The sequence below is a fragment of the Helobdella robusta genome (assembly GCF_000326865.2).
Source record: "Helobdella robusta unplaced genomic scaffold HELROscaffold_93, whole genome shotgun sequence".
NCBI lineage: Eukaryota > Metazoa > Annelida > Clitellata > Rhynchobdellida > Glossiphoniidae > Helobdella > Helobdella robusta.
In genome coordinates, this window is record NW_008705532.1 from 462,450 (window position 1) to 489,871 (window position 27,422).

Here is a 27,422-nt window from a genome sequence, read left to right on the forward strand (position 1 = left end):
TGGTTGAAAATTCAAATGAAATGAATATTAATTTTAGAATAAAATATAAATAATTTTATTTTGCTCAATTTAAATTCATTGATGTTTAATATTTCTTAGAGAAACACAAAATCACAAACACGGCACGTGAAAACCGATCCAATTTGATTATCATTCAATAAATTCGATGTTTCCATTTTTCATCTTAGAACCTACTACTCGCACTTTTTGACTTCGAACTCGCCTCGAAAACCATTTGTTCTACAATCATACAATCAATTCTTTTTCTTCTACTCTGCTTTTTTAAACTGCTTATTCTTCAAACACCTTTTTTTGTAGTGTCTGTGCAAGGTTATTAATTTTTATTTTTTGCACATATTTATTATTATACAGAACGTGCGGTTCTTTTTGATATTGTTCGTGTATTTTAATTGACGTAAGATTATATAACTGACGATCCGTAGTTAGAAAATACAAATAGACACACGTATTAATGTGCCTAAAATTTAAATCAAATCAAGTTTTACAAATAAACATAAGATGATCAAACACACGAAAGTTAGTGATAAACGTAAATCCTGCAAAGTGCCCTGCCAGCCTCTTTAAAGGAGTGCTCCTGGAAAAGTAACTCGCGCCCGCATCTAACTTGTTGCTTTGTTGCTTCTTCCTACCTGCATTGAATGGTCAAATAGCTATATGAATAGCTTTAGATTCGTTGCTTTTTCCATTTTCTATTTTTTTTTACTTTCATCTTAGCTTATATATCCATCCATTTTATGTACTTCTTCAATTTGGAGTGGGTAATGTGTGAATACGCAGTGTATTTTGGTGGAAGTTGTCCATTTCCATAGTCAGTGGCGAATCTAAATAAAGTTGATGAGAACCAAAAACAAAAAAGTGCTGAAATTTTTCGAAGTTTGAAGGAAAGCGAAGAAATTAAATTAGTGATCCTTTTTTTGCTGATCACGAAAGTGTTTGGTACATTCTGTCCATTATGGTGTACTTAAAAACGGTATTCTCCTGCCTAAAAACAGAGTTTGACTGATGATGTTCATTAACAACGCTGCTCACTACGGGTAGAAGGCCACGACTTCCTACGACACTCAGATCCGCCACTGTCCTTACAATAAAATTATTTTTTTTTTGTACAGTTTTGAGTTTTTAACCACCTTCTGTAATGCTTACTCATCTGCATCCCACATCATCCAACGCGAAAGTTTAAACTTTTAAAATATTTGCATCTTGCCATGAACTACTATTGATGTTATCATAGTCATTATTTAATAAATTCCTTTTGACAGATTATTTCCTATCTCAACTTATGACTCACGTTAATAATATTTCAGTCTTCCACGTAGAGTTCTAACTTTCAACCGTTTATCATAAAATTCTTCAAAACTTCAAAACATCAAAAAAATTCATTTCTTTCAAACAAATTTTTAAGCCTACTTTTTAACAAATTTGTCCTATAATTGATCCATTTTTAAATTTTTTTTAAATTGATTGTTTGTTACTTCATATTTAGTTTCAATTTTTATTTAATTTCATTATTTAATACCAAATTTACAGGTTAAATGATTTAAAAAATAGCAACATTATCAAAAGTAACAATATCCAGTATGCTTCTAAATGTGCGACATGTGGCCGAATATACTGTATCGATCTGATGAACGTGAAGCAGGTTGCTGTGACGGAGAGCTATCAACAAAATCACCTTAAAATTTTTGGGACTGCAACCGCTGTCAGTATATTAATATCTTGAATAGACTTTTTAAAAGTTTTATCATTTGAAAAGTATTCACAAATTCTAAAAAAGAAACAGTTGGGCGTTTTAAACATTGCTTATGTTCCAAAATGTTTTATAGCCAAAAAATTGTAAAAAAACTTTTAAGAAGAAAATTTTGAATAACTTATGAATACTTGCATATTAAAGTCTGATCAGTTTGTTTCAAGTGAGCGTGCGACCTTTTTGCGCAACCACTGAATCTTCCTCCATAATCCCTTTTTGAAGATAGAAATATTGCACATCGAAGTAAACTTATAATGTCATTGCAGTGCAGGTTGCTTAACTTCATCGCCTCAATTTCACCTTTTTCTTGCAACGTAACAAACACAAACTTAGAAACAGCACAATCTTTTTTTCGGAATTTTATATCAATTTTTTATATGACCAAAAACTGGATATCAGTGCTACCTCCTAATCAAAACTCCGATAATACAAATTAAAATGTAAGCATGCTGCTCCAATCCAAATTCGTCTGTTTCAATTTTATTATTTCTTTCAAAACGTTTTTTAATGTAGTTCTTCACAGAATAACAAAATGAAATGTAACGATGGGTTTGAGATATAAAGTTATTTAATGCGTTGACTTTGTCTCCTGTGCAACAAAAATGTAGCAAGGCTGAACAAGCAACCAATTATTATGACCGATCCAAAAATAACAAAAATTAAATCGTAGTTGTTGGTTTGGTCAAAGAGAAAACCTGTCAAATTAAAATTTCTTATAAACTATAAAAAAAACTTAAAGAAAAAACTTTTAACCAGCAAAAGGCGTGCCACAGAAGGAACTTATCGCGAAGCACAAGTAAACTAAGGGCTGAGTTTTTGTAACATTTTCTGTTCCTTTCAGTTCTGTACTGATGGGTACAACCAAGCTGAATATGCATCCTTAATATAGATAGTGAATTTTATTACAGTTCAATATTAATAAAAAATTAAAATGTGTTTTAAAGGAAGTTAATTAGGTTCGAGGGTATGGATAGTTATAATTGGAGGTGAGCGAGAATTGAAATTGGTTTCAAATTCCCTCCAATTTTTTTTCATTCCCGATTCTTTCCCAAACTCCCATTTATGACAACGTTCCCTAAAGTTCTACATTATCGACTCATTCCCATTTCTCTCTACCATTACTCATTTTTTCCATTTTTTAAAATTTCGAACATGAAAAAATCATTCTTTACATGCAAAAGTTACAAATAAATTTTTAGTGCTGGATACAAATATACCCAAATGTTTTAAAAAGTAATAAAACAACAGTAATAAATTACAATTGAAACCATTAAATCAATTATATACCTGTTTTTGAATGTAATAAAATATTTTATATCTTTATTGTTTGCAAGCGGTTATCTTCGATAAGGCACACGTGTTGAGCGGCATATGTAGGTGTGACTTGACACTCAGCTCGTTAAAATTCAATTTTTATTTAATTTTGCGTGTGTATGTCGTTTTTTCTTTTCCCGTCCATCAATCACAATTCCCGAACAGCGATTCCTCATTCCATAATATTCCCATTGCCATAAATAAGGTTTTACTAAGCCCTTCGGGATTTCCGCCATCCCAGTTGCCATGCTCACCTACGGTTTAATCAATTGAAATGACAGGATTTTCTGATCATGACACTCAATAAAAATCAAGTAATTTTGATATCATGTTGCAATCTCTCCGCTGTTGCAGTTAAAATTTTAGTTTCAAAAGATAACTGCTTCCGTTAGATTCTTTCAGCTGACTTGAACATGCAAACTTTACCATGTAAGTTGGTGGCGCCAGTTGTTGCTTAACATCAGCCTCTACATTAATATTCATAAATTTGACCTAAATATCTTTGAAACAATTTTTAAATGAACTATAAACAAATGTGACCTAAATTTGTTCTCATTGGATAAACTAAAAATATAACATAAAAATAGAAACACATATCTCTGATGCACAGCACACGCACGAGGCAGGTGCCGTACATGCCATATACACTGGTGGCCAAAAGTTGTGGACACAACTGCAAATTCTTCGTTTTCTTGTTTCGTTTGTTACATTTGCTAATGTTTGCAATACAACACAATATTATATTTAAGGCTTAAGCATTATATGTAAATTGTATGAAGATTATGTGCAAATTGTAGATGGATGTGTGTAGTTACGATATTTCATACATTTTGTAATTTCCTGAAGGTATTTAGAGTGTTTTGGACGGTTATATTTACAAGAATTTTATTGCAGATTGAATAATTGTGACAAAATGATATACAATATATCAGTAAATGTTGAAATAATCAGCAACTCTTGGCCACATCAGTATTTATCAGGGATCATTTGTGTGGCTCTCCATAAATGTACCCGAGTTCACTTTTTATTTTTTGTGTTCTTATATTTATAATTTCAAGATTTATCAAAAGAAGTAATGTAAATGCGTTTAACTTTTGATATTTAAATTCAATACGCATGTTATTTACTTTTTATTTATATATTTTCAATGAAGATAATTTCTGTAAAAAAAAGTTTAATTTTCTTCTTTGCATACCTTTTAAATACGTATTTAATTGCGACTCAAGAAAATTTTCTCTTTTTGAGAAATGGCTCGGACTATTAAGGAGCTGTAGGCTACTCTCGCTGCTATGTAAGGATGACGCTGTTCTATTTATTAAACTAATTAATTAATTAAGTTAATTCTACTTCTAACTCCTCTACTCTTACTTTCGGGGTACCTCAGGATTCTATCCTTGGCCCTCTTCTATTTATGGTCTATACTTCTGAACTACCTCGTATTATTAATAACTTTTCTTTCTCTAGTCAACTATATGCTGATGATTCTTACATTTATACTTCTTTTCTTACATCTAATCTCAATAGTGTTCTTCAAAATTTATTTCTATGTCTTTCTTCAATTATTGCTTGGTCTGACTCTATGTGTCTTAAACTTAATCCTTCTAAGTTTGAATTAATTGGTTTTAATAAATCTAAACACTCTATTACTATTCCTCCTGATTCTAAAACTCTTGATGTCTCTCATAAGTTTCGTAGTCTAGGTTTTATCTTTGATTCTACTATGTCTCTCTCTTTTCAGATTAATAGTGTTGCTAGAAGCTCTTACTTTCATCTACGTAGAATAAAAAACTTTTGCCTTTTCTTGATGATCCTACTCTTCTCCTTCTTGTTACTTCGTTAGTCTTATCTAGGATTGATTATTGTAACTCGCTCTACTATGGTCTTCCTGACTCTATACTCTATCCTTTAAGTAAAGCTTTTAACTCTGCTGCTCTAGTTGCTCGTGCCCCTTTCTTTTCTCATATATCTCCATATCTTGTTCTCTTGCACTGGCTACCTATAAAATATAAAATAATTTTTAAAATTTGCACTTTCATGTATAAGTCTCAATCTAAATTATTTCCTAAATATTTATCAGATATATTAATCAAACCTAAACGCCCCAGTTTACGCTCGTCTTTTTCTTCTCGCTTTTTCTTAACTCGTGTTAAACACTCTTTTGCCAAATCTGCTTTTGCTTTTTCTGGTCCTTTTCTCTGGAACTCTCTACCTACTTCTCTGACTACTTTTCCATCACTTGCGAAGTTCAGAGCGGATCTCAAGACCCATCTGTTTTCAAAATTCATTGAGGAGCGCTGTTGAACGTCGCGGAAATAGCGCTTTATAAGCTAATTGATTGATTGATTGAAACTGTTTCAAAGAAATATAGGTCACATTTATGAATACCAATGGGGTACATTCTGGAAGTTTCGTCTCAGCCTTGTTTCTCCACAGGAAACCGATAGAAATATAAAAAAGGAAACAATTTTTGGCAGTCAAATACAAATTACCACGTACATATTTTTGATTTTTTTTTCAATAAAAGATTAAAAGTTGAAATATTGGTTATTTTAATAATTTTCTTATTAATTTAAAGCTTTTTATTACTTTTGTTTAAGAACTGTTAAGATTTGATATTTCCATTTACCACATTCAACAGTGCTTTCTTTTTTGGTTATATTAAGAATTAATTCTTTTAAACAAATTTTTGTTTATTGTTTTTCAAAGAAATATTGTTTCATTTGTTCTAAAAAATATTAACATCTGCTAGTATAGCTCAACTTTTTAAAGTATTGTATAATTATTAAAATGCGGTGATTTGTTGAAAGTTTTAGAAATATCAGTGAACGAGAGGTAGAAGAATTTTAGCAATTACTGCAAAATTTACGTGGTTGGTGCTTGAGTAAGCATGTTCCAGCACCAGCAACAAAATGAAAGTAGTTCAAAAATGAAAAAAAATCTTCAGGTTTAGTGGACAAACGTTGCTTAATGAACATACCTGCAATAAGGCCAACCGCACCACTGTGCAACATCAATGAAGGAAATGTTCTGCAGAAATAAATTGCCACGTATAAAAGACCGGACGCCAGAAGAGCCAACGTGAACACAAATTTCGTGTTGTACTTGAAATAGAAAGTTGAAATTGCCATTATCTGCATGAAACATGAGAAACAGCTAAACAATTTAATCGCAAAGTATTTGTTAATTTTAAAAAGTTGAATGAATTTTTCTTTTAACAAAAATAAAATAACAGTCTTCAACAAACTTAAAGCGGCTAAAAACATAAATATCTAACCACTTTAGAGAAGATAGCCATGCCATCTGTGGCCACTGGCAAGTAGCTGATGAGCTTCCTGTCTATTCCAATCATCTGTGCGCGACTTGGGTAGTGGTTTATGCAAACTATTGTTCCGACGAACAAAAAGAAACAACTCAGTAAATAACAAACAAATGCAGGATCCCGAAATATTTGTCGAAATGTTAGAGCAGGAAGTTGTATTTCTGCAGATGGCCCTGAAAAACTCCTCTGCATACTTACTACCACGCCATCCTGGTCTGCTTTGGTGTCATTTTTCTTTACAACCGATGATAAAGTTGGGACAACAGTTGATTTCCTGGATGTGATGGAACTCTTTGGTTTGAAGGCAAACGCAACAGCAGGAAGCATGTGCAATGTGAAGCCGGCGAACAGCAGAAGAACTCCACGCCACGTGTGCAGTTCAAACAAGTACCTTTGTTTAACTTTTCAGTTCAATTTTTTATAAATTTTATGACAATTTATAATAATTATTGCCTCAACCTTGTAACTGGCCCGATGAAGACCGCCCCCAAAGAGTATCCAACACTCGTCACTGCACCTGCCAAGGTTCTTCGATCTTCGAAATTTACCATGGCATTGACGTAACATGAAGACACTATAGTGTCTATACCGAATCCTAGCATATTTTTTATATTACTTTACGTTTAAAAATATTAATTAAACTAAATCGTTTGATTTTTTATGGAATGCTGACAACCAAATCTGCTTATGAATTGTTCTTTCAAGTGTAATCAAACTTGCGCACCATAGACTGCACAGCAAGTTTAAATGACTTAAACACATTTATTTGTATATGTGCACAATCCAATCACATCATTATAAGTAGTTGAACCATGTCATTGCACTGAAACAACAAACAACACAACAACACAAACCCAGCAAACAAAACAACAACACAAGACAGTGCAATCGTCTGAGCAAACATTTCAGTTCATCAATTTGAAAAATTATCGACTTTTTAGTTTTCGTTTTGAAAAAGGGAAAAATCGAGTACTTCTAACTTTTACTAACAGATGTTACAAGATATCGAACAAGTGATGAAAAGTATTTAAAAAGTTAATAATAATTCTATTTTTATGCTAAAAAAATCGCCATATAAATAAAACATTTCGATGAAAATAATATAAGTAGTATTTTTTCAACACGAACCTGCTAGAAAACCGTAAGAAAAAAATAAATGAACCACGCTCGTCGCGAAGAATGTTAAGAAAAATCCCAAAGAGGTGAGCAGGGTCCCACATATGCATACGACACGACATCCAAACTTTTTTATTGCCATACCAACAAACACCCCTATGCAAAAAAAGATTAGATTTTCAATTTATATTTACAAATATTTTGATAAAATTATTTTAATTCATCAACCTAAAATATCTCCGCACGTGAAGTGGATGGCACAGATCCATCCAATAATAGCCGACGACGTTTGAAACTCGCCAACCAGGTCTCGGTATATGAGGGTGAACAAAATTTGCGCACTGCCCGCCAGCGAGGTACCGAACGTGCAGACCGCCAACAACATCCACCTCCCTGATAGATCCAACATTTCTATGTAGATGTCGTTCTGTTCTTTTGCTTCGAGCGTGTATGTCAAATTCTCCTGCAAACTGGTATCTATATTTGAGCAGCGTTAGAACAAGTTGGAAGTTTTTCATGCAAAGCTAGAAAGCGAGAACAGGTGACGTTAACGTTCATCAACAACAGATGTCCTTGTCGCTACGTGAAATAAACTGAATGTATACAGGGTCTCCCGATATTAAAGTTAAGTTACTGCAAACAGATGGCGTTGCATTTATTTATTTGTTGCTTTAAAAGGTAAATATCAGTTAAAGTACACATGAAACCAAAAAATGCCAACTTGCCACGGCTTTTTATTTTCTAACTATTTTGTAGAATTTGTTTTCTTGAAATAATGGGAACAACTTTTATTTTAACCGTAAAACTATACAATAAAAGTAACGTTAACTTAAATGTAATAATATTATATTATCCTGACACGTGCGTTCAATTATAATGATACTTATTAAAAAAAAACTTTGCTCATTGATCAGAACAAGTACAATGAGTTAAAAAGCAAATAATAATATTTTTTCTATTATTATTATTATTATTGTTAAATTATTATTATTAATCTTATTATTATTATTATCATCATCATCATTATATTATTATTGTCATGCTAATGTTATGTTATACTATATTATTATTATTATTATTATTATTCTACTAGATTTCTTCTACTCACTGACCGTTTTATATAGAACAATCGATTTTTTAATGGATTTGATGGAATATGAGTTGGTATTAAAGTTGTAGAAAATTATGGCGGTTATAGTAATACTGTTTTATGGTAATTTTAAATATTTATTCAATTTTATTTTTATCCGATTTTAAACTTTATTTCAATAGTAAATGTGACTAAATGTCCGTGTTGTTTTAAAAATTGTGTTAAAATCAGTAGCCAATCCTGGCGCTGTGCGAAAGCAATTTTAAACAACAACAACAATGGTGGACTTTTATCGCAAAACGGCAATATTACTATATCTCCGAACTTACTTGTTGAAAATTTAAATAAAAATATCATTGTTAATATCGATAATACTCTAATTTCTTGTTGTTGCGGTAAAGAGTGTGGGGTAGGAAAAGCCTGCGGTGACACCAACGCTCGTGCAAAATATTTAAGAATTTGAATAGCTCGGCAGAACTTTCCAACAACCCTGAAAAAGTGTCCAACATGTCATCATCTCCATTACAGCAACAAACATCCTCACCGCCATCAAGATCAACAAACATCGTCACAATGGAAGGTCCATTTCTAGGAATAAAACTTCCCAGAACGACAACTCAATAGGTAAAGGCCAATTGATACCTGCAATCGCAAAGAACAACGCTGCCAAGCATCGTTTACATTAATAACTGTAAGCAGCCGCATCGCAAAAGTTATTTCGTTGCTATATAAAACTGGAGGCCTTAATACAAAATGAGAGTAAGAAGAAATTTATTGAAACGGTTAAAAAGACTGCAATGTGTCCAGGGGCATATAATATTAATTCATCAGTGTTGAAAAACAGTTTTGGCGTTTTCCAAAGAAGTATACTCGGACTATTGCTTTTTTCAATTTTCTTTGATGATATTCCACATTCATCAAACTTTTTTGATTTCACATGCTTCGCTGATGGCACGAACATATTTAGTAAAGGGAAAGGATAAATTATTATCAAAAACGAACGCAGGAATCAGGGATATTGCTGAGTGGTTTGTTAACAATCGCCTTATAATGATTAATGAGAAAACATAAATAATAATCTTACAACCTTAACTTGAGGAAATTTACAGAATTGAAATCGAAAATGTTGAAATTAAAAAAATGAAATCAGTGAAGTTCTTCTGTGTGCACTTAGGTCAGAAGCTCTCCTTCAAAACACACGCAGACTATATATGCACAAGATTGTCAAAATCAATTGTGGGGATAAATAGAGCACGATTTTATGTATCAACTTGGCCTCTAAACATGTTATACAATGCACTTTTTGTCCAGATTGTATCATATTGTAACATCGTCTAGGCTAACACATATTCTTCCATCACTATTCCAATTAAATTGATGATGAAGAGGATTATCAGGATGGCATCGAGATCTAACTATAAAGCGCACGCAGAACCGTTGTGTAGATCAACTGGCAATTTAAACTTTAAAAACTGAATCAATTTCTGGTCTCAATATTTGTATTCAAGCAATTAAATAATAAGTTACCTGCAACATTTCATGGTTATTATACAGAAAACAAAAACGAACGAAGAACAAATTACATTCCAGCAAATGACTCCAAAAGCGATCTCCAGTATCGTCAGGTCATCTGCAAGGGACCGAGATACTGGAACCATATTTTACAAGCAGATTTTTAGTATCAACAAACATCTCTGTCTGATTTCAAAGTCCAACAGAAATCACAATCATTAACATCATTGTAAAAAACTGAATTGTATGTTAACGCGGACGAGTGAGTGCAACCTGTGTGAATGTGTGAAACTGAACGTGAATTCGAATGAAGAAATGAAGAGTGCCTATAAAAAAATGTGCTCAGTCAATTGACTTTTTAAATTAAGTGAGTATTGTGGCTTGTAAACTGTATTGTATTGTATAGTAATTGAAAGAATTCGTCAAGGTGGCTGTGCTCGCGAATGATCTACAGGTATTGCTGTCCCTCAGTCATCCTGTACTTCATTCACTTTATTTTTTTGAAGTCTAATAAATTTTTAATCAAACAGTCAGTCAGTCAGTCAGTCAGTCAGTCAGTCAGTCAGTCAGTCAGTCAGTCAGTCAGTCAGTCAGTCAGTCAGTCAGTCAGTCAGTCAGTCAGTCAGTCAGTCAGTCAGTCAGTCAGTCAGTCAGTCAGCCAGCCAGCCAGCCAGTCAGTCAGTCAGACACTCAGTCAGTCAGTCAGACACTCAGTCAGCCAGTCAGACAGTCAGACACTCAGTCAGTCAGTCAGTCAGTAAGTCAGCAACCAACCAGTCAATCATTTAATCAATCAACCAACCAACCAATTAATCAATCAATCAATCCATACATCCACCAATTACGCCAAATTATTAAAATTAAAGCTCCGTGGACACATTAAACTTAACGTCAGTGAAGAGAATAGAACTCTATGGTGTGTGAACCTAGCGGCGCCTATAATAATAACAGTAAGAACATTCATGGAGCGTCACACACGCAGCTCCTTCTGAGGCGGTCGAAGCCAAGGTGCGCATTTTGAAAATATGTGCTCTGAACATTTCTTTAATTGATACAGTGAGGAACATTGTTTGACACTGAAAGCAATTCATTCCAAAAATGAGGAATGGCGAGGTTCAAAAAATTTACTGAATAACCAGAAAGTCGTCTGGCTTTTTTCTGACGGGATATGAAATTTTGTAAGTTTCCTAAGGTTTTTATAAATTAAAACTGTAATTTTTTAAAATGACACAAAAGAAAACTGGCCAGCAAAGAAAAATTTTAAAAATAATAAAAAATAATAAAAAACTGAAGCAAGGTTTTTATGAAAATGGAACTTCATATTGAGGAGCAGATGCTTCCTGAAACTGAGTTGTGATCATTCAAACTTTTCAGGATTAGATAACTGTCAAACGCAAAAGCCGCGTCATCATTGAAAGAAGTTTTGTATTGTAAACATTTTCTATGTATCAATTTTGTAACATTTAAAAATAACGTTAAAAATTCACACTTTTATTGTTTATTCAAGAGATTTTACGTGTATTTTTTGTTAAAACAAAGCATTACCATAACCCAAATTGCAGAAAAATTAAAGTTGGGCAAAAGTTTAAGATTACTAAAAACCACATGGCTTTGTGATGTGAAAATAAAGGAGGCGATTTTTCATCAAGGTCATTGTTTTTCTCATCAGTTTACCTTTGATTTCGTTTATAATATCTTGCTTAAACGTTTTTTAAAATATCTTCTTATCGAGAGCTCACATATCGCGATAACGTATCTATATCTATTTTATAAATTTTATCAGGAAATGGATATACTTTACAGTTCTTGGATAGCCTCTAAAACCTGAAAAAGAGATTTTAAAATATTTTAAACTGTAATCAATACTTGGCTAGTCTTAGTTGCAATTTGTTTTTAACCTAATTAATTTTTTGGTGTTTAGTTATATGTAAAAAATTTTTGATTGAAACAAATTTTTGTTTTTTAATCAAAATGATGTGAACGTTTAAAAAAAATAGTAAACGTTTCAATTTTTAAACTGAAAACATAACGATGTATTTGGTGGATTCTTATTAACTTTTGATTTTTTAGCGTGGATGAAGAGGGACAGAAAGGACAAGAAACTTGCTAGGAGCACCAAACTGCTGGTTATGAGGAAGGTGCTGTTGTAGTCGCCTGTCGCGTCGAACAGGTAACCTGTGCTTGTGGGAAGATTGTGTTTGCACGTTAGCTTCCTACCATACCATAATTATAATTCCCGTTATTCATAATTATTGATTCCATCATCGATGCATGAATGAATTGAAAGCAAGCGCCAAAATGACCTGCCAATGAGGTGCCAATCAAGCCTGCCGACCCAAAAGAAAAGTTGACCATTGGAGTTGTCTTCGTGACGTTTGAACGCCCCTTCAGATCAACGACCAGCGTCACAAACAAGCTGAACAAAAAGCCTGAATTGAAATCCATTCATATGAGACTGTGAACTATTTTAAATACCAAAATAATTAAACAAAGTGTTGCTCTAATGCTGTATTTAATTTAAATTTATTTTGAGTTTTATAAACTAATAACAATTTTAACCACAATTTTTTTCGAAATTAAATAAAAACGTTAATTGAATTGAGACCTGCAAAGACTCCACACAAGACACCTTGCAGCAGCATCGTTTGGAATGTAATAAAGAACGGTGTGAACATCAGAGCCACACCAACTCCTAACACGGCAGTCGAATACAATAGAAGTCTGTTGATGTTTGGTCTGTTCGATATAAACCCACTAACCTGAAATATATAGAAAGAGGTTTTAACGTGGTTACCTACAAAGATTAAATTTATCTAACTGACAATTTTCATGAAACCTGAAACGCCATTGTACGTAACGGGCAGATAATTGACAAGTGTTCGGTCAACGCCGAGAACACAACCCCTGCTTGGAGTATGATTCATATAAACTTGAATCCCCGTGTACATAAAGAGGACACTTAACAGATAACAAACCAACGGTGCGTCGCAAAGTAACTGCCCGAAAGTTTCAGTCTGGATATTTTCGCGGTCGTCGGTACTGCTTGCATCACAAAGTTCATGGAAGTTGTACTGAAGGGGCTGTGTCGCACCAGGAGGCACCACTGATTGTTCTGCAAAACTTTCTTTACCGACACAATTTTCATCTGAAAATTTATCGTCAGCAACACTTGTACTTCGTCTTGCATCGAGGGTCAAATTTGTGTCATTCGTCATTGAGGCGAGATTTACAAGCGAGGCTGTTTTTAAATGTTTCTCAGTTAATTGTTTTATATCATTCAATTCATCAAAGTTAACGATGGTTGTACAATTTTTAGTTTTGTTGATTTCTGACTCGTTATCATTATCAGAGTTTGTTGATACAATTGGGTTTTTAAGATTGCTTTTGGCATTTTCGTTTAATTTGTTGAATTTGAAATGAGGCCTAAAAGCAAAGTATGAAGCAGGAGTCATTTGAAGGGTCAGACAAGAAAACAACACAAGTGATCCTCTCCAAGATACAAGCTCGAAGATATATCTGAAAGATTTTTTTAAGTTAGTCGAAAACACACGTAGAAATTATATTTCGTTAGGTACAATGCGTTAATTTAAAACTGCATAGATGTGAAACGGGACAATTTGAATGGTGCAAACCTCATGACAGGACCAACCAGGACGGATCCGATCGAGTAGCCAAAACTCATCAGAGCACCAGCTAGCGGTCTCTTCTCATCAAAGTAGATCATCACGTTGACGACGCACGGTGTCACTATCATGGACATTCCTATGCCTCCATTCAGTAAAATATTTCATTATTTTTAAATGTAAAGTTACAAAAAGTGTAAGTAAAAAAATGTATTTTGCCTTAGCCTTTATGAAACAACACAAACCTAACAACTCCACTAATAATAATTCAAACACCTTGAGATTTAAATTTAAGTTTCAAATTCTATCTTCATATAATTGAACTTCATAAAAATTACCAGCCATGAGGCCGTACGTGAGATACAAGTGGAACAAACTGCTGGCAAAAAATGAGAGGAAGAATCCAGCCGAGCAGATCAAGGAGCCCAACATGCACACCAGCCTGCTTCCTTTCCTCTCCACCACCAAACCAAACACGATCCCTTGGTTGCAGGGTTTTGAATTTAAAATAAGAATCAACATCAAAAAATATCTCATTAGCGTGTTATATTAAACTTCTTCTTTAACAGTAACAACATATGATAAAAAAATATGGCGTAAACAGAAGTACTATTTACCAAGACTTTTTAGTTTTGAAGTGACAGGCACGATAAGCACAATGCATCAAATCATGTTATAAGTTGAATGAATGCAAAATATTTCCACTGAACAAAAAATGATTTAACACTGGGGTGGGCAAACTACGACTATTTTATTCGGCCCGCGAGGCCTTGTTCGTCAAAACAAAGTCGTCAGCCAGACCTTATGACCAAAACAAAGAAGCCGTAAATTTTAAAAAAATTTTCCCGTGTCGAAAAAATTTGCCATTTAATGCGGCCCTCAAAACAAAACGATTGCCCACCCCTAATTTAACATAACGAAACAACAATTTGTAATACACATCATGTGGAACGTTGAACAAAATTTGTTTTATTTTCACATTTTTGGCGTTTTTATCTTTTCTGAAATAGAAAATTGTAATATAAATTACGGTCAACAGCGTTGAAAAAGTAGAAACAATACAAAGACGGTTTGAATAAATTATTCTAACTATTTAATTTGTGTCATTAGCTATTCGATGAATACACTCTCAATATAAATTGGCAAGAAGAAGTTTAGAGAAGTTACATAATTAAGCAACGCAAATGTAATACCTTCCTCGGTTAATATGAAACAACCAACCCATGATGTTTCCACAGCCAACGAACAAGGAGCCGATCCATCCGACAGCTGCCGAGCTAGACTGGAACTCCTGGATGAGATCCTTGTAGAGCAGACCGAAGAGGACGTAGGAGCTGCCCATGCCGGTCGTCCCCAACATGCAGGCTGCCAGCACCACCCAACTCCACGCTGAGTCCACTTCACTACTTTTTATCTTTTTTATACGAACATTTCCATTTTTGTTTTGTTTACAGTAATTTATTCCCTTTTCACTCATTTTAAAATTAGTCCATTTATTATTTTTTTATTAATATTTTTAATTTTTAAGAAAATAAATTTTTAATTGAGAAAAAAAAACAAACAGTTTTTAATTGAATCAACTTTGGAGTAGACAAATTTTAAAATATTTCTCTCTAAAAAGACTATTGCAGTTTGGCGTGTTGGAGGCATGTTTAAAATCAAACGTGGCGTGTTGGAGGCATGTTTAAAATCAAATGTTAGCGTTTTATCCTACTACTACTTTTGCTAAATATAAAATTTCTGTATGTATTCACTATTAGAGGCTCTTTACATTACTTTGACAATGTACATTTTTCATTAAAATAATAGTCGAAAAGGAATACAATTTAAATAAATTAAATGAAAAACTAAGTAAACAAATCTAAGTGTGATTATGAAGATGAAATGAGAGTGAAAGTCAGTCCTGTTGCACTCCTGGCCACACACGTTTGAACGTGCTGCTCTAATATGTTACCTAGGTAATTGGATTATTGATCTAAAAAAAATGTGGCCCTTAGTTTTTCTTGAAAAAATATTCAAAAATAAATAATATCAGCAAGTTTTCATTAGTTGAATAATGAAAATAACACTTCAATACGTAAAATAAAAATTTTTGAATGCAATTACAAGTCTGAGTAAAATTTGAACACAACACACATAAACAATGGAGTTTCTGGCAGTGTGTGTGTCTATCAATATCAATAATTTATATAGCACTAATTAGATAAAATTCAAAAGCGCTCTCACACATTAAACATATCAAAAATCAATAGTTAGAGGATAATACATAATAATAAGCAAAATCAAATACCCAAGACGAAACACAAAAAACAGAGACAATTGATATAAGGTGATAAACAAATATCAAAAATAAAGAATCGACTGTCATGACAATCAAACCATTTTGAAATCCAGTGAAGAAAAAAGACACATATATAAATCAGCTATTATGGAAAAGACTCTTAACACACACACACACACACACACACATATATATCATAACAAGAGTTTATGTAACGCCAATTAAATAAACTTCAAAGCGAACTCAACGTTAGACACAATATGAAATATGGATAAATCAATAATCCGACGGTAGATGATAATACATAATAATACGTAAAGTCAGAAATGAAAAACAATAAATAGAAACAACCGATATATAAGATGACTATCTAAAAAAAAAAAACAGCATCAATTGGCAAGACAATAAAACCGTTTTTAAATCAAAAGAAATTAAATATACACACACACACACACACACAAACCCACCCACGCACACACACACACACACACACATACATACATCATCTCTCATAAGAAAACAAAAATGTTTTAAGATCTTTTTTAAAGCGAGTAATGGACAATCCTGGATCTCTGAGATGGACGGGAAGGCTGTTCCAGACAGTTGGTCCAGAAACCGCAATACTACGTGAACCAATACATAGATTGGCAGTCGGAACTTTTAACAGATTCGCAGAAAACGATCTTAGACCAGACCCATAAGAATCTACTGAGTACCTTTTAAATTTATCCTGTAAGTATGCTGGTGTCAGGCCATTCATTGATTTATGCAACAAGACTGATATCTTGTAGATTATTCTTTTATCGACTGTCAACCAATGCAAACTTTTGATTATGGGCGTCACGTGATCATACCGTAAACCACCAACCACTACTTTTGCCATACGATTCTGTAGAGACTGCAATATCGCAGTAGACCTCAGGGGTAATCCATAAAACAAACTATTACAATAATCAATTCGCGAATGGACAAATTCTGCAAAGTCTGCAGTGTGGAAACGTCCAGTGAATTGCGAATTTGGTTAATCCTTCTAATCTGTAGCATACAATCTCTAGAGAGCATTTTGAAGTGCTGTTTCATCAACAAGTTTGGATCAAATATGACACCCAAATTCTTTGCCCTATCACAGAATGGAATTACCACGTCATTGACAAAAATTGAATCAGCATCTAATCTGGACAGCTGTTGCCATGTTCCAACATGCAACAATTTAGTTTTATTTTGATTCAACCTTAAGCCATTTTTCGACATCCATAAATTAACCGCCAACAGACAGTCCACCAGGCTATCCAGCTCAGCCTGAAATGAGCTAGGTGAACCACTGACTATTATCTGAATATCATCTGCAAAGGCATGACTCGAGAAGCCAAATGATTCAATAACCTTAAAGACCTCAGACGTATATAAGAGAAATAGCAATGGTCCAAGAACTGACCCCTGAGGAACACCAAAAATAACTGTGGTAATATCAGATAATTTTCCACCAAACGAAATCTGCTGAGTTCTACCAACTAGATATGACTCCATCCACTCCAAAACCACACCAGAAATACCAAAGTTACAATGCAACCTATCAAAAAGAATTCTGTGATCAACGCAGTCAAAAGCGGAACTCATATCCAAAAACGTAAGGAGTGATATCTTTTGTTGATCCATTGCCATACAAAGTTCAGAATGGACCTGCAATAATGCTGTTTCAGTCGAGTGGTACTGTCTAAATCCCGACTGATTGTAGGGTAGCAGATTGTTACACCTTAGATGATCAAGTATTTGTCTGGCAACCATACGTTCAATAATCTTCGAAATAAAATTGAGGTTAGAAATCGGTCTATAGTTATTGATATCACTAGCATCCATACCACTCCTCTTCAGAATAGGAAGCACAATGGCGTGTTTACACGCCTGAGGAAAACGACCAGATTTTAAGCATAAGTTGATCAAAGATGTTAAAAACGGAGTGAACAGGTTAACGTATCTCTTTACAACATCAGTCGGAAAAATATCCTGTTGACATGACTTAGCTGGTGCACTTTGTATCATGCTTATAACATCATCCTCAGTCACAGCAGTAAATGTTGATAGTTCTTTAAACTGAACCCCAGTTGCGATGACATCCAGCCTTTCTGAGGGCGCCAATCCGTCCTTGACTTTAGATAATTTTTCCACAAAAAAATTCATGAACTGATCTGCAGTTAACCGCTCAGCATCATAGCATATGCTATCCTTATTACCTCTACAAAGGATCTTATCTATTACCCTCCATAGATTCTTAGGATTACCTTTGTTATCATTGACAATGACGGTCCAGTACTGACTGCGTTTATCACCAAATATCCTGGATTTTTCATCTAAAGCTCTTTTCCATTCTTCTCGATGAATAGATTGATGACTCCTTCTAAAAATTCGTTCTTTTTTCCTGCATAATCGCTTCAAACGATAACACTCATCATCAAACCATGGGGCAACACGATCCCGTTTAGTCAAGACAGTTCGAACAGGTGCAATTACACCAGCAATTCGTAGAGATTCATTGAGAAACAATTGAAATTCAGTGTCAAGGTTATCACTTATGCAAGGTCTCGATATCGCGGATTCCAAAAAAACTCTAGTAAAGCCGTCATTGTCCATTCGATTCCAGGATCTGATTTTTTTGCAAATATTAAAAGAGTGGTTACGAGTAATTGACAAAGCTACTCGAATAAAGCTATGGTCAGAATAAACACCACTAGGATGGACCGAACAGTCTATAACTGGAAAATCTACTGAAGTGACCACTAGATCAAGTGTGCCACCAAGAATATGAGTTGGTTCCTTTGTGTGATTGACTAAACAATAATTTTCAAATATATCCCCCAGAGTCGCCGCGTGAGTGTCACTACCTCTTTCAACATGAATGTTGAAATCTCCTGCCAGTACTATCCTAGAATTCAAAACCGTTATACTATCAAGAACAACCGTTAACTCTTTAAAAAACAGCACCAAAGGTTGAACCGAACCCGGTCGATACACAGCCAATAATATAAAATCCTGTCGATCAATAATAAGTTTAACTGCTAAAACCTCAAACGTAGTGACTGTAGGCACAACAATCCGTCTATACTTGCAAGACGGTCCAAGAAATATTATCAAACCTCCATGGAAAGGATCACCAGCCCTAACCGCATCTATAAAACGATAACCCGGAGGCAACGATAATCCCACTGATAGGCTGTCAGAAGATCCATGCCAGGTCTCTGCAACAACAAATATATCCAATCCTTCAGAGATTAAACCAAAAATTACATTAAACTTGGATAATATAGATCTAATGTTTAACAAACCCAAATGAACAGTAAGTTTAAGATCATTATCAACAGATAAAGTTTCGTCAGCATCACCATTAACACCACCAAAGCCATCAGCATCTAATTTATAATTTTTTCCACTTTTGACATCGCAAAAGTCGATTTCTTTGGTAGTCGTCTTATTCTCCAGTTCCCCAGTTCCCCAGTCACTCGGTATACAAAATCCTGTTTATCTGCTCTATCTTTATCCTTTTCTCTTGCAGTCTCAATCAGTTTTTTACAATCATTTCTCTGCTCCTTTGTCAAGTCATGCCCGACGCTGATCCCCCTCAAATCTTCATCAAGATTCTTCAGATTTGACAAGTTTTCCATAATCAAATTTTTCAAAGACTTAGACTTCAGCCTGACAAGCAGCGGTCTGGTTTTCTCGGTTTTTTTGCCCAGTCTAAACTGTTTAACAACATCAAATTTATCAACTTTGTCCTTTAATATTGTTCCAAGGATACGTGAAATGTTTTCATCATCCTCCCTTCTGCCATCACTAACACTCAGATCAACATTTTCTTTCAATCTAAAGATTATCAAATTGCATGATCTTTCCTCAATTTCACTGATGGACTGAATTGTTTCCTTCGTCTTTATGACCTCCACCTTTAATGCTTGGATACCATCGTTCATGTTAGTTACCCTGTTATTAACCTTCACAACGTCTGCGACTACCACATCCTTCAGGGTATCTGCATAAGATTTCTTCAGATTCTCCTGGAGTGTCGTTATTTTGTCACCAAAGTTATTATCAATTTCACCACTGTCAAGTTTGTCCTGTATATAGTTAACTTGATCACTGATTTTGGCATTGCTCTCCTGTAACTTCCTTATTTCAACAGACATCTCATTCAGTTGACTGTTTAATCTGAATAGTTCAATTTGCCCAATGCAACTGTTGCACATCCATACAAAATTATTAGGTTGCTGGAGCTCCTTCATAGTTGAATCAGACATGCCAATACATCTCCAATGGACAGCTGCTGAGCAACAAAATCTGCAATGTAGTATGTCCTTTGCTCCGGTAACTTTATTACAAGTTTGGCATTTATTTTTCTCAGCCATTATGGTCCTGAAGCGAAAACTTGTTCAAAACAACGAACAACTTTCAAATTTTAACATATGACGCCAAATAAAATTATAATAACTTGTTTTAAATTTAAAGATTTAAAAATTCCGAGAAAAAGCTGAATTTGTAAATTTCCACGAGAAAACCGATAAATCAACAAACCCTATATAATAGTATATATAATAATATATATAAAAATATGTATGCATGCATGTATGTATATATATATATATATATATATATTATATACATACATACATACATATATATATATCTTGGCCCCCTTCTGCTTGTGTTGTACACTGCAGATGCTTTCAAAATCATTGTGTGTTTGTGTTGTGTATAAGTGTGTGTGTGTGGTGTGTGTGTATTGTGTATGTGTGTGGTGTGTGTGTGTCTGTCCATCTAATCGGAGAAGAGCTAGAATTAAAATTGTCAGCTTAATCGGCCAAAATGGTAAGTTATCGAAAATCGATTACGAGTTTTGTATAATAGAAATAATTTGATTGTTTGCTTGATAGCATGCGATGTTTGAAAATAAACAACCCTTTATATTATCTTTTAATTGAACTCCGGCACGTAAATATTTTTCCAAAGTAGCAATCTGAATAGACATGCAATTTACAATCACGCGCATAATCATTAAGTGTGTTGGAACACTGATGCGTTCTTACTTACGCCATTCCGAGACATCTTGTTTTGATTCCGCTCATCCTGGGTCTACTCTACAAAATGATAAAATACATGCTAGCGGAGGAATGAATATTTTTGGCGTTGCGATGATTCTGTTATCATATTTCAAGGTTAACTTTCGGAATTCTATTTATAAATAAATTTAAAAGAAAAATTTCAGAAACATATTTTTATATTATATTATATTGATATTACATAGAACAAATGAGAAAGAAACATGACAGAAAAACAATTCACGATACCCTGGCGATCGAAAAAGAAATTGTTAACATTGATTCGTGGCTAAACAATTTTTATTAGGTACGTTATATTTTAGAAGCAATGTAAACTTCTCACCCAATCGTTTTCAACCAGATGTAAATCTTTTTATTATATAATATAACAACCAGTCTCGCGGTCAGAATGTACTCAAATTTGGCAAAAAAATGCTCTTATTGTTATGGGACTGCATAAGTTTGAAACGAGAATTCATAAAATTTGGCGCTGAAAATTTTTTTGAATTTAACCCTGACAAAAATTTTTATTGTGGAGGTTTAGTCCAAAAGCTTACCCTTGGCTACTTGGTCATGCCCCTGATAGTGGCTTGTGTCAAGAAGACGTTCGGATGCGTTTTGAGTTTTATATTATAAGCGCTTGTGAAGTTACCCACGATTGTGTGATGCTCCACCAATTGGAACAATCGCAAACAAATAGAATGGTGAATATATTCTAACTAATACAGTCGGACCTTCGTCTAACGAATTTGATGGCTTTTGAATAAAATTCGTTATATAGCAATTTCGTCATAGAGAATTTGCTTGGGAAAAAATTCTATATTACGTAAAAGGTGTTTATATGCTACATATCTATGAAGAACAACCTCTTAATAATTTATTTTGATAACAGAAAGTAATCATACACGGCATAATAGTAAAAAATAAAATTTTAAAAGTGAAGTTTATTTTTCATTCCAGATAACTATGATTCTGATTCCATTGAAATTAATCGCAAAAATTCGCAAAAATTACTAGAATACTAGAACACGAAACAATAAATATGGCTCCAAAGTATTAAAGGAGAACAAAAATACCACTCATATCAATTCATAGAATGTTCGCTAGTCAGATTTCAACTTTTATAAATTTTGTTCGTTCAAGAGATCTCTTGAACGAACAAAATTAGTTTCGTTCTATAGAAACAGTTTTATATGTAAAATTGCAAGGGACATAAAAAATTCGTTATGTAGAGATTTTCCACTAGAAGTTCGCTGTAAAGAGGGGTATATGTGCTAACAAATAAAGTGGCGAATAATGGTGTTGAAAACGAGTTGATTAATTTAAAATCGAAAGTTTATTATAAATGCTGGAATTTTTTATTTGTAGTTTCAAATAATTTTTGAAATACCCATTGAACAGTTATGTGTCTCATGCTTGTGAAAAATGTTGTTTCTATAAAATTATGTTTGTGAATTAAAACGGCTGTTGCTAGATTTTGTGATGTATGGGTGAATAATCGATATTTTTTCGTGTTTTGTTAAATTCTACACATCTGCTGAAAGTTTTATCTGTGACAATGTGTTTGTTAACGATTACGGAATTTAAATACTCAAGTTATGGATTTATAATTAGAAAGAAAATTTTGTTAATTAAAGCGAACGAAAAGTTCGAACGAATTATAACTAAAATGTTAGATTCATCGCGAAAGTGGATGTTGTTGGCGGTTTGCACGTTTGGTACCTCGCTGGCGGGCAGCATCCAGGTTTTGTTCTCTCTAATATACCGAGATTTGGTTGATGAGTTTCAGACAACATCTGCAACGATTGGATGGATTTGCTCCCTTCACTTTACCTGCGGTGATATATTAGGTTGTTGTTGTTGTTAAACTAAATAAAAATATTTTTGTCATAGTATTTTTATATTGTATTAATGATTTGTTTGAATTTTTGAAGGAGTGTTTGTTGGCATGGCAATAAAAAAATTTGGATGTCGTGCAATATGCGTGTGTGGGTCTCTCCTCTGCACATTTGGATTCTTCTTGACCTTTTTTGCTACATCTGTGCTCCACTTATTTTTTTCTTACGGCTTACTGGCAGGTTATAAGCTTTGTGAATTAACCTTTGTGAATAAAATTGAAAACTGAAAAACGGGTTTTTTTAAATATCTTTTAAGTTTTTAATTTCAATATTATTTTACTGGTTTATTATAATATTATGACCAACTTAATCACTAAAAATATTTTAATTTAAATTCATCATGATCAACTCAACTAGCAAATGAATTTTTGATATAGGTCTTTTTACAGGTTTCATCTATATTTCATAAATAAAATCAACATTTATTTTAATAAAATTGGATATTATATATTATTGAATGTAACTTTAATTAAGTAAAAAACCTTATTTAGTTTTAAAACTCAAAAAAAAATTTTTTTTTTAAATTACTAATCCAATTCTAAAAATTTATATTAAATTTACACATCAGTTTGTAAAATAAACCACAAACATTCGACTGAAAAAAAACACAAATGTGGTAGCAGGGTTTGGGATCAACTCCATAGTCTCCTCGTGCTACGTCAACGCCATGACGACCTTTGAAAAGGAACGACCTCTGGCCGGCGCAGTTACTAGCATCGGATTTTCTCTCGGAGCGGTTCTCATTGGCCCAATTACAAGGTCTTAAATTGAATGAATGAATGCCAATTTTGGCAGCATTCAGAAAATGTTTCAACTGAAAAACTGCAACCGCAGATATCTGTATGAAATTTACACGTGGCCAAGCATTCTCGTGCTGTTTGCCGGCTTCACTTTGCAGATGGTCCCTGCCGCTGCGTTTGCTTTCAAGCCACTGAAATCTACATCAGCTCAAAACTCGCTAGGTCTCGCAACGCTGTCGTTTATGGTGGATGGAGATAACGAAACAAAAAATTGTGACAAAGTTAATAACAGTGAACAGAAAATAACAATTTTCGAAACATCCACTGAAACCAGACCATCGTCGCGAACATTCAGAAAAATAATCCCTGCATTTGTTTGTTATTTATTGAGTTGTTTTTTCTTGTTTGTTGGATCAATTGCCTGCTCGAGCCACTATCCGAGTAGGTCTCAAATAATTGGAACAGACAGGAAGCTCATCAGCTACCTGCCAGTGGCAACAGATGGCATGGCTATTGTTTCCAAAGTGGTTTGTTATTCATATTTTGTAACGATGCATTTGCCTCCATTGAATAAAGTTTTATCAAATTTAATTCTGATGATCGAATTGAAAATAGGCTATTAATTTTACATTGTCGTTTTAAAAAATTATAAGACGATGTTATAACAACACGAAAAATATTTTTAAAAAACTTTTTTACTGTAAATGCCTTGCACAGATCATGGCCATTACAACATACTACGTAAAAATCAATCGAACATTTTTGTTCTTGTTTGCTGTGCTCAAGTTTGGTTTATTGTACATGTGTCCCTACTTCTTCCAAACTTTCCCTCTCTTGGTGTTGCACTGCTGCTTAGCTGGACTGGTTGCCGGCAAGTTTCCTTCCTGAATTTGTTCAAATATTTCTCACTGTCTTTTTACTTAAAATTTATTTTACCTTCTTATAAAATAAAAGCTGTCTTTTTATAAATTAAATTAAAAATTTTGAGCTATGAGAATGCATTTATTAGTTCTTATAACTTATTTGAGATACCGTTGTTAATTTAGATTAAAGGTAGAAAGTTGTTTTTCAGTTTTATTACAAAACTTTACTCTATGACAAAAAAAACTAATGATTAGCATTATGCACAAAAGAGTCTAAAAATGCTACGGCTAAACAAACAAATGTTTGTGAAAATACATTTTTTTATTGCCACAAGGCTTCATATTCAGTCTGCACGTGACCATCAGTGTGGATCTGAAAGGAACAAGAATGTTACAAAAACTCGGCCCTTGGTTTGCATGTGCTTTGCTATAAGTTCCTTGTGTAGCTCTCCGTTTACTGGTTGGAAGTTTTTCTTCCTCCTCTATATTGTTCATTTTTATGTCGCATTTTTGATGACTCATCAGGCTTCCTGTTTGACAAAACGAACAACTACGACATCACGTTTGCAGTCCTTGGATCGACCATCGTCATCGGAAGTTTCTTCAGCTTCGTGACCGCCATATTGCACATGAAACAGAAAGAGCGTAACAAGTGAACTTCTCGTCATGAACAGTTTTTAATTAATTTATTTGTACCTTCCGACAAAACACCAACAATAATTTCTACCAAGTATTGAAATTCGTTCAACCATTGCTCAAAACAATCAAACATTATTTGAGAAAAAAAAACAAGTTTAGTTTTTTTCTCCGTAAAACTAAAAAAGTTGAAATTGAATGGTTTTTCTTCAAATGTTCAAGTTTCAAGTATTCAGAAATTCAAATTTTGTCGTTTGTAGCATTTTTCAGTTAAAAATTATTTCTTTAAGAAAATAATGAGACGTTCAAATAAATTTTAATTACTCCAAACGTGAAAGTTTCATCCTATTGATATTTCATTTCATTTTTCATTTTCAAAGTTTTATTCATAATCAACAACATATCAAATAAGTGAATAAAAGTTATGAAGTTGAATATGCGGAGACCGAATAAGACTGTTTGTCTTGTGGTGGCCACCGCAGGTAGATACATGAATAGTTAATGAAATAAAATAAGGAAAATAACTGAAGCAGAAAGAAAATTGAAGATAAATAAGTAAATGTTCGTGTCATACATATATAGACATATAACTATGTAAATGTTCGCTCGGTACATATATAAACACATAAATGTTTAACCATTCATAAAGACCATTCATCCGCATCATTTGTTCTAGCGTATTCTTAATATAATATTAGGTGGTGGAGTCGAGATCCAGTGTCAATAAAAAAGCACGGAATTTTGACTTGAAATGTTGTAGGTTTATGATGGCTCTAAGATGGGGAGGTACAAGTTCTGTCCAAATTTTAGGACCTGTTATTTTTATGCTTGTCTGGATTAATTTGAGGCGAGTTTTGTAGATATAGAAGAGAGGGGTGTGTCTAGTGGTTGTAGATTGAACGGAGTTACTTAATGTGTAGAAGTTGATAAAGTGATATAAATGTTCGCTCAGTACATATATAAACACATAAATGTTTAACCATTCATAAAGACCATTCATCCGCATCATTTGTTCATCATCCCCACCCAAATATACCATAAGTGAGGTGGGAGAAGATTGTTGATAAATTTAAAAACGAATAAAGCAGAGTAGTAAAGACAGATGAAGTTAACTGGTAAAATTTTTTTGCTAGGAAGAAGGGTTTAGTATGAGAATCGGGTTTGAGGTTAAAAATTAAACGCATTGATCTTTTTTGGGAAAGTATTAGGTTATTCAGGTGGCTTTTTGGACTATTTCTCCATAGTGTGATGCAGTAGGTTAGATAAGGGTAGATGAATGTGTAATAAAGCGTGCGAAGAGCAGAAAGAGAGAGTTTATATTTGATTTTGTAGAAGATGCCTGTGAGTTTGTTGATTTTGTCTGAGGTAGTTTGTAGGTGAGAATTCCATGAAAGATTTTCTGTGATGGTGATTCCAAGAAATTTGGTAGACAGGGTGCGGCTTATAGGAACACCATTAACTAATAGGTTTAGGTTAGGAGCTTGGTTGGTGAGTATTTTTGGGCCAAAAATAATGTATGCACATTTTGAATAATTTATGATTAGTTTGTTATTGGATAACCAGTTAGAGTATTTTTGGAGTTCAAGATTGATATGTTCAGAGCAATCTGGTAGGTTGTTGGAAGTAAAAAGAAGGTTGGTGTCGTCTGCGAACAGTACGCATTTGGCTGAGGGCGAAACATTGCAGAGGTCATTTATGTAGATAGAAAATAGAAGGGGTCCTAGTATGGATTCTTGTGGCACCCCGTGATGAATAAGAGCGTGCTTTGAATTGATGTTGTCCATGGAAACATATTGTGTACGTCCGTGATGAAAGATAGCTTCTCATCCAGTTGTGAGCTGTGCCTCTTACTCCGTAATGATGTAGTTTGGATAGGAGTATTTTGTGATCGATGACATCGAAGGCTTTGGATAAGTCCAGGAAAATGCCAATAGAAAGATTTTTGTTATTCATTTCATTTAGTATATGCTGAGTGAAGTCAAGAATAGCAAGCTCAGTTGAGTGGTTGGGTTATTGCAGATAGTATTGTTGGAGCAGCAAAAATTAGAGAGTCTTTTAAAGAAAAGTTTTTCAAGAATTTTTGACAGCGGGGAAAGAATGGAGATGGGTCTGTAGTTGTTAATGTCATCTTTGTTTCCTTTCTTGATACTGGTATGTTTTGGCTATTTTAATGAGTCA

General features: G+C 33.7%; 4 protein-coding genes across 4 annotated transcripts; 1 reads left to right on the top strand and 3 right to left on the bottom strand.

Moving 5' to 3' along the window:
- Positions 1–3,226: 3,226 nt before the first annotated feature.
- Positions 3,227–10,265, bottom strand: HELRODRAFT_182829 (hypothetical protein; the record flags this gene model as incomplete). Its single annotated transcript, XM_009033554.1, has 9 exons — positions 3,227–3,336; positions 5,175–5,376; positions 6,076–6,213; positions 6,357–6,792; positions 6,861–6,996; positions 7,530–7,673; positions 7,822–8,041; positions 8,630–8,720; positions 10,135–10,265. The coding sequence occupies 9 exons, from the start codon at positions 10,263–10,265 to the stop codon at positions 3,227–3,229; spliced, it is 1,608 nt and encodes a 535-aa protein (XP_009031802.1).
- A 1,651-nt stretch (positions 10,266–11,916) lies between these two features.
- On the bottom strand, positions 11,917–15,084 carry HELRODRAFT_182830 (hypothetical protein; the record flags this gene model as incomplete). The annotated part of the gene is made up of 8 exons (XM_009033555.1): positions 11,917–11,943; positions 12,176–12,273; positions 12,423–12,548; positions 12,725–12,878; positions 12,942–13,635; positions 13,752–13,887; positions 14,081–14,224; positions 14,964–15,084. The coding sequence occupies 8 exons, from the start codon at positions 15,082–15,084 to the stop codon at positions 11,917–11,919; spliced, it is 1,500 nt and encodes a 499-aa protein (XP_009031803.1).
- Positions 15,085–15,613: 529 nt separating this feature from the next.
- Positions 15,614–20,417, bottom strand: HELRODRAFT_182831 (hypothetical protein; the record flags this gene model as incomplete). Its single annotated transcript, XM_009033556.1, has 3 exons — positions 15,614–15,696; positions 18,747–19,327; positions 19,456–20,417. 3 exons carry the CDS (start codon positions 20,415–20,417, stop codon positions 15,614–15,616), a joined length of 1,626 nt encoding a protein of 541 aa, XP_009031804.1.
- A 2,670-nt stretch (positions 20,418–23,087) lies between these two features.
- Positions 23,088–25,264, top strand: HELRODRAFT_182832 (hypothetical protein; the record flags this gene model as incomplete). Its single annotated transcript, XM_009033557.1, has 5 exons — positions 23,088–23,185; positions 23,801–24,272; positions 24,463–24,620; positions 24,944–25,068; positions 25,134–25,264. 5 exons carry the CDS (start codon positions 23,088–23,090, stop codon positions 25,262–25,264), a joined length of 984 nt encoding a protein of 327 aa, XP_009031805.1.
- Between the last annotated feature and the right edge of the window lie 2,158 nt (positions 25,265–27,422).